Below are 20,816 nucleotides of genomic sequence, written 5' to 3'. Positions count from 1 at the left end.
TAATATGTGGCTGTGTTAACTTGTTCATAGAATGGTTCCAGATATTTTCTTAATGTACATCATCTGCTTTCTACCATGAATTCAGAATGACTGTTTTCTTCGTTGATACAGGGTCTTGATGTGTCATTCAGAAGCTATGCAAATGTTTCAGCATCCTATGACTGGTGCTTCCATCTCATACTTAGGTGGGGATCAAAGCTTATAAAGAAGTGACGGTCGGTTTATTCTTAGATGCCCAAATTTAAACACTTAGGACCTTGTTTTTCTAAGTTCATGCAACTTATTCAGTATACACAAAGTATGGTCCCAGTTGACTTCAGCTAGAGCTTTGAGCATTTAGTGCAATAAAAAAATGAAGACTTCTTTTAAGATTAAGATTTAAAAGTAAATCTACAAGCATTATAGCTGCTTTTTATTTGCAGAAAATTGGAAGACTTGAAAAAGACAACAGGAAAATAACACTGTGATTACATGCAAAAATCCTCACGCATTCAATGTGGATGAAGACAAAGCTGTTGTACTGTTTTTTATTTTATTATTTATTTTGTTGGAAAATTGGTCTGTAGCTGCTCACTTAAAGGTTTATGTGCCTGTATGTGCAGTCAGTGTTGTGTTTTTATAGCCTGGCTGGAGCTGAGAGGAACTGACAGGCAATTCCCTAAATATACAACTATTAAACACCAGAGTTTTCCTTCTGTATCTACAACCAGTTTTTCAGAGCATGTTGTTATTCTATACATAGAACAAATTTTGCACAGGTACATACCTAGGACTTCAGGGAAGCCCTACTTACATTTTGATGTCTGGTTCCAAGCCATGGAAGCACTGCAATTTCTTCTGCTAAAACTGTAGCATGAAAAATGTTAGAATAACCTTCCCTGAGAGACTGCCTTACCCTGAAATCCTGGATCTGAAAAGATTTGATGTAAAAGGTGCAAATGCGGTCCAAAAAACCAGCATCCAAAAGTATCTTCTTTGCCTTTCATATGTCTTAAAAGGCATGGCAGGAGTCTGGGGATCAAGATCCAGGGGAGTTTTTATTTCTCATTAATGTGAGTGGGTGTCTGCAGCGTTTCTGTCTTCTTCAGTATTAGAATACTAGCATATGTTTCCTCTCCTAATTTAAGTGACTCAGTCTCTTACAAGAAACCCATCCAAGTTCCTTCCTAAGGAGTTTTCTCAAAACTACAGGGACATGATATTACATGTGTGTCTGTTATGTCTTGTAGCCACAAGTGAGCCAGGATCTCATTGGCTTTGGGGCACTGCTGTCTTAGAAAGGTGTGAAAAAAAGCTGGCATCAAGACTTGAACTGACTTGTCTCTGTTGCCAAGAAGGCTTGATCCATTCATCTGGTGACATTGGGACTAAACAGAAACTGCCATTAGTGTAGGCTTTGATTGCGCTCCATGGCACCAGTGTTGTCTGGCTGGGAGCCATGGCTATTTGGGCTTAAAGACAATATTGAAACACCAGGTACTATGTGTGTGATATGCAGGAAGTACCTTTGTTTTCAACTTCTATCAAAACTGTATTTGTAAATGTATTGATGGCCACTTTTCTTTTGCTGGAAAGAAATAGATAGAAAAAGCAATTAGCATGTGATTGAGAGTGAAAATATTGTTGAGACACATGAATAATGCATGCAGGTAGCTGCTAGAGTTTCTCTGGTGAAGTAGTGACTGGTAAGCTGTTCAGATATCCACTCTGACAAGCATCTCAAAGGCAGTGGCTTTATCAATACATTTGGGATGTTTTTTTCCCGCTCCTGCTTAAGCTGTTGTTGTAACTCCCAGTCAAAATGAATTACATATCAGTTTGACCCACCAAGGGTTTATCAGCACCAAAACTGCCAGACTTCACTGGTTTTTGTGGCTGGTCCTTTGAGGCTGATAAGCCTGCTTTGCCAAGTCTTTTTTCAAGAAGCGAAGGATCTGGATTTAAGTTATGGTGAGACATCTTGCACTTCATACCACCTTCATAACACCTGACAAAGGTTGGCAGCCCTAGAGAAAATCCTTGGTTTTTAAGCATCAGGACAGTGTTTCTATGCTGAAGTGTCTTTGGTGAAAAAAATACTGGGTTTTTATGTTTTTAATTCAAGTGATAAAATTAGTGGATTTGTTTGTTTTGCTTTGTGATCTTTCAATGAAAACCTTACCTTTATAGGACAGGCAGAGGAGAAATATATATGTAAAGCTGGAAGAAAAGAGAACATTTTTTCTTCTTTTTAAATCAAAATTAAGTTTTGTTCCTCAGAATACTGCATTGAGGAGTACTATATTGAGGAAGCCTCCCAGATGACCAGGTCCTGCAGTGACACATTTCCTCTGCTGACTGAAAGCATCACGGAAGCAAAGGGGAAGCCTTGTCTTGTTCCTTACTCTGGTAGTGAAAAGTGTCCTTCTGAAGAGAATTTTGTGAATGAACACGTGAGAATAAGACATCATGGGCAGAGTGAATTTGCTGGGAGTGCTGGGAAAGAGAGCAGGAGTCTTCAGTTACTTTACAGCTTTCCTATGAGGTGCTTCTCTTGGCAGGGAAAAGCGTGAAAGCACGTTCACACCTCCTACAGGGGTGACCCTCTAATTGAATATTACTGGGAAATGTGTCAGACATAGTGAAAATAATCCCTGTAGGTACAAAGCCCCTTATGCATGCTGCTTTGGGATTGCATTTTTTCTTGCTGGGATTTCGCCACTGGCAGTATGTTTCAGTAAGAGCATTCTTGGTCTTTCTACTGGTATCTAGTGGGGAACATCTTGGTATAAGCTAAGGCCTTGTTCTTCAGGGCAGAGAGCTGCTCCAGAGAACTGACTGCTCCTTAGCCTTCTCTTCTTAGTCCAGATCATTCCTGCAGTCATCTAGTAGCAATGAAGGCAGCTTGTGCATGGGAAGGATCTCTTCACCTTGGAATCCAATCTTCCAGCATTTCCTATTCAAATAGAAAAAGAGTGCTCCCATTTTGATGAAGGCAGAGTAAACTGCCATCGTTTCATATCTGAGCAAATAAAGTTGCTTCTTGCTCTCACATCAGCTCTTGCTCCTAGTTTGAGAAATGCCCCTGTAGCCTGTCATCTCCAACCACTGAGCCTGTGTCTGCTGAGAACATAACAGAAGCTCTGTTCAAGTGATTTGGGAGAGAAAGACCTTTTATGTGAATATAGTTGGTCAGAAAGGTGAGAGATGAATCTTATTCTATGCATACCTGCAAAATTATACTTTTCCAAATGAATATTTTGGAATCAGTGCTCCAGGCCCACTCTTCCCAGCAGGTTGTTTAAGTGGAACTCAAAATGGCAGAGATGAGCAAATTTACATGTTCTCTCTATTGATATTCTCACCAGCCATTAGCTGTTTTCTCACTGATGCCTCCACAAGAAGTGGCAAGAGCGATCAACATTTCAAGTTTGCAGCCCCCAAACTGAGGAGGAGGAGGAGAGCTCCTTCCTTCTCATGCCACACTGCTCTTCTCTGTCAAACCCAATGACTCAGGCCTGTAATGGGCTGGGGGGTGGGATTTAGTCTTCCATAACAGCACAAAAATGGCAGGGATAAAAAGACATTGCTGTGTTACGTGGCATATGGTGGGAATATTGTATGTAGTGTGTACTGTGCCATAAAATTAGGTATCCTCTGTATGTAAATCTGTGTGATCTCTGAGCAATGAAGTGGGTAGGAGGGAGAGACTGGCAAGAGATGTTAGCAGGTAGAAGGGTGTTAGAATGGTCTTATTGACATGATGGATGTTGTTTTCATCTCTTAATTTGTCTGTGGTTTGTGACAGTAAATGAAGGACTCAATTAGACACATCAATTTATTCTTTTTAATACTGAGCTGCAGAATAAACTGTGTTCTCAAGAGCATGCGATACATCCTTCCTTAATAAGCTGGAAAGGGTCTGCTGGCCCAGATAAATCTGTGCTGTGAGCATGCCTTGTGCTCATTTCAGGATGCATCCCTGAAGTCCTTGAATGCATTAAACTCTAATTAGCAATGATCATTGATGATTAAAAAAAGGTCTATAATAATAGGCAGACAAGTGTATATTGAGTCATGAAGGCACCTCTGGGTCTGTCCTACAATTAGCTTTTAGCAGGTTTGATCTTAAAATTATCCTTCTATTTTCTCTGACCTCCTAACCTTGCCTCTTGTTCTAGCATTTGACGTCATGGTCTCCAAAATTGAGTTTTATGGTGGTTACCCTCAGAAATAGATGAGGCTTACATAAGAAGCAAAATGTAGAATTGGAAACCAACAGCAAAGTCAATGTCTTGATGCAACATTGCATGATATTTGACTCTACTGAGGACAGGTGTTTGGGTTATTCTTTCTCTGTTAGAAAGCTTGAATGAAAACAAAAAGAGAAACTGTTGTGAAAACCCAATGGCAATTATTCTTTGGGATTATTTCCCAGTTAAATGATAATATCCTGACTGTAACCAATGATGATGTTATAGCAAAAGAAAACCAGCAAGTGAGGCAGAAGAATACCTTCCTGGTCCACAACAGTTGACTCAAACCAGAAGAGAATTGCCACTGAGGTTGTTACCTCTGAAAGGCACGGTCAGAGTAGCTGCTTCAAGCAACCGTGGTTTCTACAAACTCCTGGAAGATCTAGCATGTAGCAATGATGTACTTTATGTAGCAAATGAATTTATGGAGAATTAAGTCTGTGCTTTAAATCTCTTTCTTTAAAAGTGGTCCAATTCACTGTACAGCGTGTTTTAAGAAACGAGGGTGTAGAAGTTTACTTCTACCACCAGTACCAGCAATACGAGGTTGCTTTTGCACCATTTCAAGTAACTGTGAAACTCCTCCTCAATTAATGATGCAGAACCAGGACTGTATAAGCAGTCACTCACATGCACATAGAGCAATTCCTGTTGTTCACACACATACCAGAATTTCCTAGAGAAAGACTGAATATAGTTTTTTATTTCTAAGAGCTGTCTGAAGAAGATAAAGATGTCATTGTTTGGGGATGTCAGCTGGGGGAAAGGCAGAAGATCTTTTTGGAAGATCCATTGCTAATCCATGCAAGAATTTTGTAAAAATTAGTTCCATTCCTTGCTTCTGACTTCAAGGGTAGGACTTCAGTCATCTGTATCTTATTGTAACTGCTAAGTGTATGATTGCCATGCGTAGAATCTGAAGTAAAAACAAGTAGATCAGGACATCTGATGCTCACACCTATTGTCTTTACTTTCCAGAACACTTCTGCAGCAGCTGCAGAGACTCCAGGCCATGGTTGCTGGGAAGGTGTCCCGTTCGTGTAAGGCAGCTAGCACACAGACAGGGACCTGTCTTATGGTGAGTACTCTGTAAAGCCAGGGACTGTAGAGGAGCAAAGTTCACTTTCAGCTGCTCAAAAGCACAGCCCTTGTTCTGCTAAGCCCCTCACTTACAAATTCTCAGGCTGGGAAATTTCTCTTGATGGTTTAATACTTCATTCTGAGGGAGGTGAGACTTCTGACTGATGAAGGGAAGGCATTAAATTCTGTAGGGGACCACGCCTGTGTTTTTGTTGGGCTGGTGCAGTGCTGAAGGAAGCAGCTCTGCTTCTCTGGGTGACCTGTTTTATTATTTCCTATATATTTTTTTTAATGTTAGAAGTGTTATCTAGAGCTATAAAATGAAAATGATGGTGCCCTTATTTTCAGATTTTAGATACCAGTAAAAATAAACTTTAAAATCCGAATAAAAATACAACTAAGGCTGTAAATCTACATCTGTTCTATTTCAGTAATGTCTGTCAGGATAAGAAAAGGGTTAGAATGAAGCTCTTCCCTCCTTACAGCCAGCCAACAAGCTCCCTTTAAGCTAGTGCTATAAATTGATGGAGATTATATTCAAGGCCTTTGCTTTTCATTGGCTGTCAGCCTCTCTGTCACTTTTAAGCAAGACTGGGGCCTGCAGCAGAAATAACCTTGGAAATTCCCAAAAGTATCTGTACAACACACATACCAGTTTTGTCTGCTTTTCAGCTTTGGGAAGAAATAAGGCAAGAGGCCAAAACGATGTCAGACACTGAAAACAGACTCCAGCATTAAAGCGCCGAATTTGTTCTTGTATATGTGCCTTTGCTAAGAGATGCTGTAGGTAGTGACAAAAATAGCCTCAAGTCACTTGTTTTGATAACGTATCAGATCTACTTTGAGTCACTTCTTTGTTTAAATGTAGACATGACACTGAGGGACCTGGTTTAGCAGTCATGGTGGGGATGGGCTGATGGTTGGACGAGATGATCCTAGTGGTCTTTTCCAACTCTTATGATTACCTAATCTCTTTCTCCTTTTCCCTCTGCCAGATGGTGGTGCTGTGCTTTGCAGTTATTTTTGGCAGCTTCTCTCAGAGCTATGGACCATATCCTTCTGCTACAAAGATGGTGTTGCCCAGGCAGCATTCCTCACCAGAGTCCTACACAGACTCCATTGGTAAGTGACCACCACCATCATCTTGCTTCTTGCTTAGTTACTCTTCAGCACTTGGTTTTCACCCCCATTCCCATAGCCCTCCCCAAGTGCCTCTTGCTCTTCTGCTACTTAGATGGTCGAACCTTGGTATACTTGTGGTTTCCAGGTGATATCTTGGCAAGCTATGCTGATGGCAGCAGACTTTATAAAGATTTGCAAAGCCCTTCCCCACCAATTTGCTTTGTACTTCAGTTTAAAGCCTTTCTGTTTCTGTTCGAGGAACTAGAGGTAGTAGTCTGTAAAAGGTAGCAGGAGAGCTTGATTTCTGCTCCTTACCACATATTCGTACTGTCAGTAAGTACAACTATCAGCTGCTGTTTCTTTTGCCAGCGTTATCTGAGTGTCTAAGGACTTAATGGGAAGCTTAGCATTACATATCAGTTAAGAAGTGGTTGCATTAAACCTATATTATTAAAGTGATTACTTCATTTTGCTCTTGTTCTGTGAAGAGTTGAGAACTTTTTTGATCCCTACCTGGACCTGCAGTGTCTTCCCACAGCTATCAAACTACCAATTAATCGTGATGAAAAGACCTTTGCAGCTCTAGTTCTGTTCTGATGGTTTCCATTTCCTGAGATGATCAGGGCTGCACTCTTTGGCCTGTCTGTTTCTCATCACAGTTTTCCCTTCTCTTTTTGCATCCAGTGAGGTCACGGAGTCTGCTAATTTATGAAGAGCCTCACCAACTGGAGGAGTCGTCAGGCCCGATCTCATCTGCAGATCGAAACGACAGGCATGCAGACATCCCCAAGTATGCAGCGCTAGCTCTGGAAGCTGTGCCAATGATGCAGAGGGACGATATCATGGAGTTCACAATAGCCAATGAGACACGGCTAGAGAAATCAGTGCTGCTGGGCCTACAGCAGCACAGGTGAGTGCATGTGGACTCCTTGTGAGCGAAACAGGTGTTTGAAGTCTCTGTTGTGGAGGCCATTGGTAAGATTGTGCTGTTCTGGGCACTGTGCAACTTAAAGTTGGTCTCTGTCTGAGGAGCTTATAGGCAAAGATACTGTCACCCTCTTTTGGAGAAGTGGTTGCAATAATACTCTAACGAAGCTACTGAACTCAGTGCTGGCCCCTGTAAGCCTGTTAGTTTTGCCTCCTCCACTTCTTTAAGCACTTATGTGCATGTCCCCTAAGGGAGGAAGTTTTTGCCATTTGGGTGGAAGTGTGAGGCTGTGACTCATGGGGCTTTGTAAGAAGTTAGGGTGTGAAGAGCTTAAACTTCCCACAGCAGCAATCTTACTAATGCATGCTGTGGAAAGTTAGCAGGATTTGACTTAGAACAAACCCGTCAGGTTATTTGAACTGCTTAACATGGAATTCTTTCATAACTTATTTTTTTATATCATGAGTTTATATTTGGGTCCTCTGCAAAGAAAGGTTCACTGGTTAAATAAGATGGGTGCAGTTTTTCTTCCACTGTACCGTTGCTTGTCCTGCCACTGTTCTGTTGCCTCAGGTCTTGGTCTCTGCTAACAAGCAGTAGCAAACACACTGAACAGTTGGACTGTGTTTAGAAGAATGCTTTTCAGAGGTCTGAGTTGAGCAATGTCACTCCAAGTGTGCTTTCTGAACACTTGTATCAGAGTTATACCAGGGCCAAAGAGATGACTAATTCAGTGTGTTATCGTACTCCAACTGACAAGTGCCTGTTAAAATACTGAGTGCCTTTTTTTGCATTAGCCAATTTGAACAGGATGTGCACTTTTAAATATGACTGTTAGTGTTAACCTTTGTTGTTGCTTTTTTTTCCCCTACAGAGTCAACTCTGAAATAGAAGGAAACAAAACACTGAAGATAATTGAAATAGATAGAAGAGTCAATGCCACCTCTTAAAAATAAAAAAGCCTTTTTTCTTGACTTCCCTCTTTCCCAAATATTTTCAACCAAAGTCCCCCTGACTTGTCATCCTCAGTGAACCAAAGCACAAAAGAGGGAGTTGACCAAATTCTGCATTGACTGGTGAGACTGTGACTGCAGATGGAATCTCTTGTCTTGTGACTCCTTTCTTTACTTCACACAATCCCTGTATTTGCTTTTATTTCTTTCCTGTCTGGTAATACAAGGGCAGGGTTGAATTATGATTGCAGATGATACCAGCAGTGTGCTGATGATTGATCTCTATACGTGTATCAGTGCTTGTGTATATACATCATCATCTGTGTGTAAAGTCATTGGGTAGAAGAGTGGAATATGCAAAACTTATGGGAGCAAGTGGCTGATGGGTTTCTTGGGAGAAGGTAACTAAGAGAATAGCAGAGGCAGCATGATGCTGCTCAAGCTTTAGTCATCGGTCTGTAGCATTTGAGCCTTCTTGGGAGGAATGAGAAGCATATGCTTCATCTGCCTTTGAAAGCACAAGAATGGGCCTCAGTACTATTTTGTTAACAACACAGGCAGGAGAGGTATGGACAATGACAGTGCTGAATCATCCTCCCCTACATCTTTCTCTCTTCTCCTCACCAGTGCCTATGCCATTTAGTGTGAAACAGGTTTCTCTTTGCATTGGAAGCAAATGTGGTAGGTGTCCCTACAACTTCTACCCCTATGGAATTCAAGCAAAGATCCGTCACTGTCTTGTCACACTGTCACACAAATGGAGTAATCTAACAGATTCTGTTTAGAAAGCAGTTTTTGTTAACTTCAGGCAGTGTTTTGGGTGGATGTTCCTTAGTCTGCTTAAGGCTAATCTGTTTAGTTCAGATCAATTCCTTCCCAACAAACTAAATCAATGTTAAGTCTTAAACCAGAAGTGCCTCCTGGGAGGACCATATGGATTTTATTTATTGGCTTCTAGTTGCATTGATGGAGTTTCTCGTGTAGACCAAGTCTTGTGTTTCCTTTTCCTTTTCCATTTTTCCCCCCATCTTCCTGTTACTGTTGTAAATAGTATTTATTAGCTTTGCAAGATTTTGTTCAAGGAGTTATATTGGATTAACCTTCCCTAACCCTGCAAGTGATCTTGGCAAGCTCTGAAATTGGACATAGAAATATCACGGAGCATTCCCTCCCTCTAAGCTTGAATTGCCCTAAAATAGTCATAGGCCTTCTCTTCTTCATGTGTCCTTTTCCAGAGATGGGATCTTAGACCAACTGTTTAACCAAATAAGGTGCATGCAATTCAGGCCTGGAGGTGGTCAGTTGCTGTATTAACATATGACAAGGAAGTCTCTGACCTGAAGAGTTGGTATGTAGGCAGCAAAGCAAAAAAGGAATGAGTCAGGCACGTAGATGGGTGAAGTGACTGGCCCGAAATGTAGTGGAAAAACTAAGAACCACATTCAGATCTGATCCTAGTTCAGTTCCGTCCAACACTTTGCCTTGTTTCCTTCCTCTCCCATGCAGCTGTCACTTAAGACTTGTCCTTCTATTAGTACCCTACTCATGCCTTTGCCTGAGTTGTGCTTCTTTGAATTGGTCTTTGGATCGGCACAGCCAATTCTAGCCCATGATATGAGCAGGAATTGCTCTTATCGCTGCAGAATGGCCCTCATACTTCATTGAGGATGACTTTAATGTGAAAATCTTAATTCAGCTAACTAGCTATTTTACAGTTTGACGTAAGTCAATTAAAAAAAAAGAAACAACAAAACAAGTTTGTAGCTTTTTCTTACCCCTCATGATAAACAAAGGAAAAACTAACTTAGCCTCACAAGTTATTTTTTAATATGTACAGTAGATATTTCCAGCTAGTATTCTATTTTGTAAAATATTGGATTTGTATTCTATCGTAGCAGCTGCCATGCCTGCTCCTTTCTTGTTCTTCATTCTTTTTAGCCCTTCTTTCTTTGCTGTCCTATTTGCTAACTGCTCTTAGGCCTAGCTCAAAACTCAATGAAAGAAATGGAAGCAATGTGGTGGATAACAAAGGGCTTTGGTTTGCCTCCCGTCCTCTGCCCCCCCCACCACAATGAGAGTGAAATGTATGCCCGACTCCATGAGCTCATAGTGAGTGCTGGTGTACAGATGTACTTTTTACTTTATGCCCTGTTCATCTGTGCAAGTGCCTTTTTACTAATTTACCTTTGGTAGGAATGAGAGAAGATTGCCTTTGTTAGACCATTTTGTAAAAAATCCCTTTTTGGTGTGGATCAATGAACCTTTAAGGCTTCTTTCCCTTTACAACGATCCTGTTTGGTCCTCTGCATTATCCCAGTATCACGCAATGGCTTTTGGATGTTTTTATGAAGCAATGATACGAGGCTTCATCTGAATAGCAGACACGACTAGTGGGTGTCACCGATGGTGCCACAAGGGATGGCTGCATATTTCAGCCACATGAGGTCAGTAAAGAGTCATAGAATCATAGAATGGTTTGGGTTGGAAGGGAGCTTTAAGATCATGTAGTTCCAACCCCCTGCTGTAGGCAGGGACACCTCCCTCTAGACCAGGTTGCTCAAAGCCCCATCCAGCCTTGAATGCTTCCAGGGAGGGGGTATTCACATCATCAGAAGGCAGCCATTGCCAGTGTCTCGGCACCCCCACAGAGGTGTCAGGAGAAAGCTGGGACTGATTGTTCAGCTATGATGGCAAGGTCATAGATTAGAACATTCCTTTAGTGGTCTTTTTGTTTCAGAGCACCCATGGTTTGCCACCTCTGAATGAAACTGAACACTTAAGGCTTCTGCAAAGGGGACATCAAATTGTCAAGCACAACACTGCTTTTAATTGGGTTGCAGTTTGCACTGTGCATGAACAGAAGGCCAAACTGCCTGAGCTCGTACCCACTGCCAGCTAAATGGATCACCTCCCATTGCAGATACTGCTGACTTCATTGTATTGAAATCAAAATTGAATTTTTTCCCAATACTTCAAAGAGACAATTTTGCAATACCCAAGTAACCTCCTTCTCTGTGACCTCCTGCAGCGATCCCTATTGACACTTTGTCTTCTTATTTGCTTAATATGGACCTATCCATTCAAATCTTATCAGGAGATAATCATGTTTTCATCTGAAACATTTAAAATTGGTCATATTCAGGGTCAGACCCTGCTGAACTAATTCATCTGAACCAGTCTGGCAACACTGATTTTAACTGTTGAATAATTTCTTTCTCTAATCCTCACCTGTCTCATCCTTTAAATAATTTTTAAGTACTCTTGGGAATCCCTTGAGCTAGCACACACTTTGTTTGTGGATTTTATTATTAAATAGTATTTCTTTATAGTAAGGAAATCCTTTGCTTTTCTTTGGTATGTTTGTGACCATTTTTTTTAGGGGCCTTAGTTGAACAGATTTCTCTTTGAGACAGTAGGAGCCAAGTATCTCCCATCATCACCCTTGCATGGGTTGCTATATGACAAGGACCTGCTGCCCCTGGGGTGAGCAATGGCCCACTGGGATCCAAGGGGAAATGCTGTTGCAGAGGAAGCTGTATGTGCTAAGGACATTGGTAAGAAGCAATAAGGGGTGTTCAGGGAGGGAAGATGCCAGTACGTATAATGATTTCAGCCATATTAGTTGAGTCTGTAGCCTAACAGTACGACTTTTGCTGTGGTCAGTGACATGGGATGACGTGTGTATGGACAGGGCAGGCAGAGGCCTTGTGCTTCCTGTTATCCACTTCTATTAGGGGACTTAAGCAGTCCTTGGAGTCTTTAGCTGCAACTTTGTGCTGTTTGACTGCATGGTTCTATGCTAGTAAACTTCACTTTTGGCCCATAGTGTTAAAGCATGCCTAGATCTGTCAGTTCTTTGCTTCTAGGGAGATAAGCTATGAAGGAATTAGGGCATTATTTTATATATATATATATATATATACATATATATTTAAGAAGTATTAGGCACAGGGCACGTGACAGTTCTAACCTTGTTACCTCTGTGTAGATAATGTTGGTGTTGGGTTTTTTGTTTTGTTGTTTGATTTACCAGGCTATTTATAGCTCTTTGCTGCATTTCTTTTACTTCCTTCTCACCATTCAGTGTTTTCCAGCAGCACGGACTGATATTGGATTAGACTGAGGTTCTGAGGCCAGCTTCTGGCTGATGCAGCACAGCTTCTCACTCACTGTTCACAGGCGCTGTAGGTTGATCCATGATGGCAGGAGACCTCTTCCATAGCCCTCTGTGTAATGGTGTGTCCCAATGCAAGCTTACTCCTGATTCCTTTAATGTAGAGCTGAGAAAAATCCCAAAACTTTCCTTTTCCTGCTGAAATCCCCATCTCTGCCCCCATCAGCAGAGAGCTCTGTCTGGTGCATTTAGAATGTGGGTCAAGTAAATGAATGATACTAATTGCTATGTTGGGAGGGATTTCCTCTGAGTATTTGGGCTCTAGATTCTAGCTTATGGCAAGAGGCCATTGTACAAAACTCATGCAGCTAAGAACAGAAGCATACAGAGTATTTTTATACTTGGGTGACTAAAATATTTCTTTCTCAAGTCACTAATTAGAAAGGGAACATTTTGTATTTTGAAGGTGAAGTAGTAGGTCAGTTCTTTTAACTACGAAAGTGATGGTAGCCTATATAAGTAACATTGTGCTATGGTGCCACTGCTTTACACTGTAGTATTGAGGGTAAACAGCTTTGGGGGTTGAAGAGGTGCCTGAACTGGCTCATGTGCTAAAGGCTTTATAAATAAGAGGTTAGGATTCAGTCAATGGGCCAGGACTGTATACTGTTACAGTCTACAAATCAACAGTGGGCATCAAGTTTGTGATCCCAATTAACACTGCATTGCTAAGATCAGCGTCCATTGGAGACTACAGGATTTAGAGGGGAATTGCCATCTGTTTTTGTGGTTATCTTATCAGGCCTGAATTGACTTTGTATATAGAAAGGATTGCATCTTGCAAAAAAACCTCATTTGTGATGCAGAAATAGTTTGGGTATTACTGTAAGTTATTGTGTACTGGTGGTCTCTGCTCTACCCTAAAGCTCTTCCCCATGCTCATCCCCAGGAGCTGGAACTGTATAGGTAAGAACAAAACATGGGAAAGCTGGACTTCCTAGAGAAACATCCTAGTTCCTAATTCCTTAAATCAGTAATGATAGTCTTTTCCATTAGTTCCCAACTTGATTTCTCTTTACTTTTCCCCTTGGTCTTCAATGAGGTGTAGTCCCGTTTATGTCAAATGAATGCATACCTGATCGTTACTGTGTATGCCGCCTTCCCTTCCAACCTTTCAAATAAGTGTCCTTCTATAAAGGCATCTACCGGAGCACCTCAGGCACATTCCTCTTGGTGCAGCAGAAAGCCCAGGTGCTTCTCTCTTACCGCCCACATTCCACACTGTGAGTAAATATAAATCTGTCGTGTGGATCGCTGTACGATTTCTGTCCTATTAGCAAAAGTCAACGGAGAGCTGTTAAACTGTGTCCTTTTGTGTGTGTGCGTAGATTGGCAGATCTGTAGGGCAACCATGGCATGGTACAAAAACAAACCCCAATATTGCTGTATCTGGTCTTCAGATATCAGTTTTGTGGTGCAGAATTAAGTTTCAGAATCAGATGCTTTCTTCTTAATGTTATACATTTGATATAATAGTGTAATAATATGTTATACTTTTTAAAATGGCCTTAAAAAAAAGGGAGGATGGAGAGTTGTGAGGACCCATGGAGGACTTGGCATACCATTGCCTGCAGCACCATGGCCTCTGCAAGGGCTGTGCCACAGTATGAGCACATTGCAGCTCCAGTGAGGTTTTGCTGGGCATTCTGAAGGGCAGGTTACCTGATATTACTCTTTGGAGAGGAACAGAGGCCAAACTCATTGCCTGGGGCCATGAGAAGCAAGACCCTGTGACTCTGAGTCATTCTGTCTATGACACCCTGAAAGAGTTTCAGCTGATCATTTCCTTTCCCTCTGTACACGTGGATACTGTATGAGTTTGTGCAAACTCTTAAACAGAACTATCTTAGATTAAAGAACGGTGATACTAGTGCAGCAGCATCTCCCAAATTCTTTGATAAACTGTGTTGTAGCCTTTCCTGACCACAGAAATCACCATGCTTTTGCCAAAAGCCCATTTCATTCTGTGTATGTGTGCTCGATGGCCTCTCTGTCGCTGTCACCTGGGTGAATTCCCACCTGACTGTTCACCTGCAACCATGTCCATTGGGTATAAAGAAGTTGCTGCCTTTTCCTTTTCAACTGTCGACTTGGTTCTACAAGAGAACAGATTACCTGCCTTTGTAGCCTAAACATGTATGTACGTAGCTAAGTATGTTATGCTTTTCATTTCTTTCAAATAAATATTTTCTGTAGAAAAAGCAGGTAGAACTTGTTTTGCTTTGCTGTGGTTGGGAGCAATGGGATCATACCGGCCATCTGCATCTCCAGGGAGCTTGGCAATGGACGGCCCAGTGAAGAGCTGCAGTCACGGAATCATAGGACCATACAATAACTTGGGTTGGAAGGGACCTTAATGACCATCCAGTTCCATCCCCAGATGCTTGATCAGGTTTTGGGCCAGAAGGTTAAAGTAGCACAGGGATACAAAGAGAGGCATAAAAGAGCTCCTCACCCTGCAGCACCACCTTTTAACCCAAGGACTACTTTTTCTACCCACCACCTCACACAACACTGCACAACAGTAGCTCTGAATAGGCACAGATCCTTCACGAGAGCATCACCCCCAACCCTCCATCTCAGCTGCTTTGATTCTGCATCTGCACAAAGGAGGTGGGAGCAGAAGGGCTTTGCTTTCTCCCTGAAGATCTGCATCCCACTCCCTCCCTCTATTCTCATCCTTCTGGAGGCTGCAGCCTTTCTTTCAGCTCTGAATGCCCCTGGCTTTCTAAGCAGAGAATTCCACTTGCCAGAGCTATCGATCTAGGGCACTTATTAGCAGCATCCAGCCACGTGTAACATTTGTACATGGAAATCATTAGACTGTGACTGATGGGCGAAGTTACCCGCAGCTTAGTTTTAGCTGAGCTCAGTTCCTTAGAGGATACAAAATACCAGCTGGTGATTAATAGTCCTCAACCCTTAAAGCCTCGTGCGGTGGGTGGCACTGCAGGGAGTCTGTGATTAAAGACAAAACCCACACATACAGAGGAGAAATGCTGGGTGATGAGCTGTTTAGAGCGCTACCTATCACCCCTGGGTACATGCTGTTCTTTGGAAAGTGCACTGCTGTGGAGCTCCAGGTTGGATGCTGATGCTCTCCCTTGGGCTGGTTCCCATTGCGGGGCAGGAGAAAGGATGTGATGTGGCTCGAAAATGCCTTTCCCAGCATGGGTTGGGTAGGAAGTCTTCACCTTCCTCTCTTGTATAAGCCTCAACAAGGATTTCAGTGGCTCTGCAGACGTTTTGTAGTGGGTCCATCACCAGTGCTCTCTCTCCTTGTTAATTTGCTTATGGACCTCATTAGATGGGAGCTTAGAATCATTAAGGTTGGAAAAGACCTCTAAGATCATCCTGTCCAACTTCAGCCCACCCCCACCATGCTCACTGACCACATCCCTCAGTACCACACAGTTCTTGATACCTCCAGGGCATGGTGACTCCACCAGCTCTCTTGGCAGTTTAGGAGCAATGAGCAGAAGCTCGCACCTTTGACATAACTAAAACCATTCTGCAGCAGCGACACAGAGGGGCACTGGGTATGGAGTGAGAAAATGGGCACTGAGCTCAGCCAGCTCCTCTCTGCTTCACTTTCCTGGTTGTGAGATGAGACAAGGGTGGCTTTATACTCAGTATAAAGGTAGACCAAAGGAAGAGGACCTAAAGGAGACAGTAGTAAGAAACAAAAGCACATTTCACACCAAGTGAGATGGACAGTGTTTGCGTTCTTTGTTTCCCTCCACTCTGTGCTTCAAAAAGTTGAAGTGATCTTAAGTCATTTTTACCTGAGCTCTATCTGTTGCTGCAAAACCACTTTTTCTGTATATCACCAGTGAGGAAGAAAAGGGACGTCCTGGCCCTTATCTCTGCTGTGACACAACTGAAGCACAACCAATTGCTGCAGGGCAATCCCATGTTTGCTGGGTTGCCTCACCTCTATTTGCTGCAGTGGTGCTTGGTTTTGGGTTGGCTCCTTGCTGAGCCTGTGGGAATGCCTGAGCTGAGCTGTGGGGTTGGTGCAGGGCAGCACCCACGCCAGGATCAGTCCCTGTGACACAGCTGAACACCTTAGCAACGGGAACAGGGACTATTTCTGGCTGTGGCAGCCTACGTGCAAAATGGGAGCAATTCTGTGGGAAAAAAATAGCTGAAAATTGCTTTAAAAAACAACAAAAAAAGTTGAACCTAGCAGAAAGCAGCTCACAGGTTGCTATCCAAACAGTCAGCACTGCTGAACTGCTCTGCCCATGGGAGCCCAGCACTCTGAGCGAGTGCATTTGTCCCTCCCTTCCCTCCCCACTCCATTTCCATACATTCACCTCTGTGCCATTAGGATGGATCTTTCAGTCTTCCTATCCTGAGCAAAACCCAGGGCAGCACACAGCGTAGCACACCGGGGTGCTCACAATGGGATTTAGCAGATGTGAGCAACGGTGCAAGCCTCCTTCAGAGGGCCAAAGTCCCTCCTATCTCATCATTTCCCTCTCTGTCCCAACCACACACCTGCTGCCATTGCTGCTGGTATTCTATGGCTGTGCTCACCTCCCCCCATGGTTTAGTGCTCCAGGGCTGCAGACACATCTGTGAGCAAACCAGAGGGGGGTTCTGCTGTTGGTGCCTTTCCAAAGCCCCTGGATGACAGCTCTGCCACAGGCGTAATTGAGCAAGCAGGGCTTTCCCTCGTTGGCCTCAGATTCCCCTGTAATTGCTCATATTCAGGAAAAGGTATAGGAAGGAAACAGCTTTAGCATTTTCGTGCTGCAAATGAGTCATGCAGATTGCAGCAGTCGGAGGAAAGCCAGGTAATCCCGGAGCACGGTGTAATTGCAGTCATGTGGGCAAAACTGCTGCTGACAAGCAGGAGCCGCAGTGTGGTTTCTGCTGGGGAGGGAGCATGTGGGTGTGGAAATCCACAAGTGCTGTTGGATCTGGGGGTTCCTGGGGCACAGCCTACAGAGCTCCCTCCCACGGACCAGTGGCAGGCGGGCTGTGTGGTGGTGGATATGCCAAACTGATTTGGCATTACAGTATTTTTGTTCATGCCATTGCATGGCAGGCCAGGTTGGATGCGGCTCTGGGCAGCCTGGTCTGGTGGTTGGTGACCCTGCACATAGCAGGGGGGGTGAAACTGGGTGATCATCGTGGTCCTTTTCAACCCAGGCCATTCTATGATTGTAGGACTGGATTCTATGATTCTAGGACTGGCATCTGTTGGCTGGTGGTGCTCATCTGGAGGCTTCAGAGCGGTGTGGAGGAGGCAGGGATGGGCTCACAGAGCTCCCGGCTGCCTGCAGATCTCTGCATGCGGCTCAGAGTGCATTCTACACCTTCTTTAACAGTTCTGCCTTCAGTTTTGCTTCTCCTAAGCCACATTTCACATTGCTTAACTGTGCTTTCCTCCTTAGTAACTGATAGTATTCAGAAGGGGGAGAAAATGTATGGACAGACAGGCTGAAGCGTGTACAGATCAATCATACATGTCCATGAGTACAACATTGTTTGGAAAGCGGGCTGAACTTGAGCCATAGCACTAAGGCACACATCATCACTCTCCTTTACTACCAATGGGACAGGATGATGTTGGCAAGGCAGCATGGAGAAGCTGTCATTGCCGGAGGTGAAGCAGAAGGTGTGTGTATGCATGGAATTATTCACGTTGGAAAAGACCACTAAGATCACCCAGTCCAACTACCAGCCCACCCCCACCATGCCCACTAGTCGTGTTGCTCGGCGCCGGATGCTCATCAGAAGGAAATGCATCCCAAATATCCCCACGGGATGCCCATTGCCACCAAGAGAAGCAACCCTATAAGACGAACCGATAAGGGAAATGCACTAATAAATGCCCCTATAAGATGATTTGATAAGAGAAACGACCCTATAGGGTGAATTGATAAGAAGAACGATCCTATAAGATGAACTGATAAGGGAAACACACCAATAAATGCCCATATAAGATGAACTGATAAGAGAAGTGACCCTATAAGATGAATTGATAAGAGAAAGACCCTATAGGATGAACTGATAAGGGAAACACAGCAATAAATGTCCCTATAAGTTGATAATAGAAGTGACCCTATAAGATGAGCTGATAAGGGAAATGCACCAATAAATGCCCATATAAGATGAACTGATAAGGGAAACGACCCTATAAGATGAATTGATAAGGGAAACACACCAATAAATGCCCCTATAAGATGAGTTGATAGTAGAAGTGACCCTATAAGATGAGCTGATAAGAGAAACGACCCTATAAGATGAACTAATAAGGGAAACACACCAATAAATGCCCCTATAAGATGAGTTGGTGAGAGAAGTGACCCTATAAGATGAACTGATAAGAGAAACAACCCGGGTTACGCCACACAGCGGCACACGACGATGCTGCCCGTTCCTATTCCAAGCTCTGCACCGTTCTGATGGGGGTCTCGAGGGGCGTGACCGGGCGTGGCGGCGGGGGAGTGTCCGGGAGCGGAGAAGCAATTGGATGAAGGCATCGGGGGGGTGTGGAGGGGGCGAGGCCGGCCGGGAGTTTCCCACAATGCCCCTCTGCAGTGCGGCCGCCGATGGATGCTGCGCGGCTGCGCTGCCATTTGCAGCCGCCGCGGCTCGCAGCGCGTCCCGGGGCCCCGGCAGCGGTCGTCCCCCGGTCCCCGACGGCCCCCAGCGCCTGCAGCCGCCGGCCACCCCCCGCCTGCCCCCTCCTTCTCCTTCGCGGCCCCTCTGCCCCGCCGCAATGAACCCCCCCGCCGCGACCGGCGGGGAGGAGACGGGGGCGGCGGGCGGCGGCTGTCGGGGGGCCGAGGGCGGCGGGGAGGCGGCGGGTGCCGCCGGGGTCCCGGAGGAACCGGGGCTGGTGGCGGCGGAGGAGTCGCTGGAGGAGAAGCTGCGGAATCTCACCTTCAGGAAGCAGGTGTCCTACAGGTGGGTGCCTCCCGCTCGGGAACGGGGCGGGAGTCGGAGCCCGCGGGCTGCGGGGAAACCCTCGTCTTCACCCCAAAGCAGAAAGAGGCTCCTGGGCTCTGCAGCGTGTCGAACGGGAGGTCCCGCGGCTGCCGTCGGGCTCCGAGTTACTCAGAGGGAGTCAGGAATCCCGCCTGGCTGCTGAGGGAATAGAGCCGTCCCTGTGCTTTGCTGTCTCCAACGAAAAAGCGGCCGCCGGAGGAGTGAGAAAGCCCTTCTCCCGAGGGCGCTCTCCGGGAGTCCCACCCGAGCGGCAGCGACACGAGGGGCGAGGGGGGCCCTGCACCCGGTGCTGCTGCGGGGCTGAGCTCCGAGAGCCGGGAGCAGGTGTGCTGTGAGCAGCACAGCGCTGCTTTCATAACCAGGAGTGCGTGTTCTGCTGCTCTGTGCTGGTCCTGGAGCTGTGGAGCCCAGTAAATCACCTCCTTGCGTGATGCACCTGGATGAACAGGTAGCTAATGGGGTTTGCCTGCTCCTCTGTTCCCACCTGGGATCTATTAGTAGCTGCGGGCCGCAACAGCTGTCTGAGAAGCTTCATGCAATGAAGTTCTGGGGTCTCACCTCATTCTGGCTGCATTCCCCAGTGCAGGCTGGGGATGTGCTCTGTTACCCCAGTGGACAGAACACTCAGAGCTGTTCTTTATTTTACCTCTGCTCTTTATTTTGTCTCTTCTAGCTGTAGGTAGGTAAGCAGAGAATCTCCGCCAATACACAAGTACTTTTTCTAATGTGTTCACGCTGTCAGCTTACATTTGAGACAGATTCATAATGGTTTGAGTCTCTGCATGTGGTATGGCTTAAAAGTGATGTAATTAAGCACTCCTCATAGCCGAAGTTTTATATAATCCTTCCGTATGCGTGGAGAGACTTCCACATAAGGCTGATGCTCTCACTGGCGAGCGTGAAGTTTGGGATGATTCATACAAGACTCAATAAGGCGAACGATGTGAAAAGGAAAACTTGCTGGGCACATCAAGGGCATTACAGCAATAACTTATCGGTACTTCTGCATCTCTGCCCTGGTGGTTTTTCTGGTGCGTGTCATTTAGCAGCACATTGTATGTTGCAGGTAAAGGCAGGCTCTGTAGGTGGGCTTTTGATGTTACTGCTGACGGGGCAGTTTTGCTAATGGCTTTGCTCTTGGTAGAGAAGGCTGGGGGTTTGCATTATGGTTTGCAGGTGCTTCTACTCGAACCATAGATTTTCACTTTTATTTCAGCAGTTTTGGCATCTTCCCCATTTGAGGAAAGGGTTGTGGATTCTCCTTCTCTGGAGATATTCAAAGCAAGATGTTGGAAGGGTTTCACGATAAATGTTAATAGGAGGGGATATTGGATTTCTCTTCTTCCCGCCTCGTCTCT

At 44.6% G+C, this 20,816-nt stretch overlaps 2 protein-coding genes across 8 annotated transcripts in view; both read left to right on the top strand.

Annotated features, from left to right (window-relative positions):
• The window catches only part of CREB3L2 (cAMP responsive element binding protein 3 like 2), a 73,125-nt gene extending 58,429 nt beyond the window's left edge, over positions 1-14,696 (top strand). For both annotated transcript variants that reach the window (XM_015866650.1, XM_015866641.1), the window contains exons 9-12: positions 5,214-5,313; positions 6,311-6,437; positions 7,122-7,347; positions 8,240-14,696. In XM_015866650.1, the coding sequence (XP_015722136.1) occupies positions 5,214-5,313; positions 6,311-6,437; positions 7,122-7,347; positions 8,240-8,315 (529 nt within the window). In that variant the 3' untranslated portion in view covers positions 8,316-14,696. The remainder of the gene's footprint in view (positions 1-5,213; positions 5,314-6,310; positions 6,438-7,121; positions 7,348-8,239) is intronic.
• A 4,595-nt stretch (positions 14,697-19,291) lies between these two features.
• Positions 19,292-20,816, top strand: part of DGKI (diacylglycerol kinase iota) — a 199,526-nt gene continuing 198,001 nt past the window's right edge. For all 6 annotated transcript variants that reach the window (XM_032445600.1, XM_032445592.1, XM_015866633.2 and 3 more), the window contains exon 1: positions 19,292-19,416. The gene's annotated coding sequence lies outside the window, so the exon portion shown is untranslated. The remainder of the gene's footprint in view (positions 19,417-20,816) is intronic.

Source organism: Coturnix japonica, chromosome 1, assembly GCF_001577835.2.
Source record: "Coturnix japonica isolate 7356 chromosome 1, Coturnix japonica 2.1, whole genome shotgun sequence".
In the NCBI taxonomy this organism is placed as follows: domain Eukaryota; kingdom Metazoa; phylum Chordata; class Aves; order Galliformes; family Phasianidae; genus Coturnix; species Coturnix japonica.
Note: the sequence above shows the minus strand (reverse complement) of the source record. Positions and strands in the feature narration are given on the sequence as shown.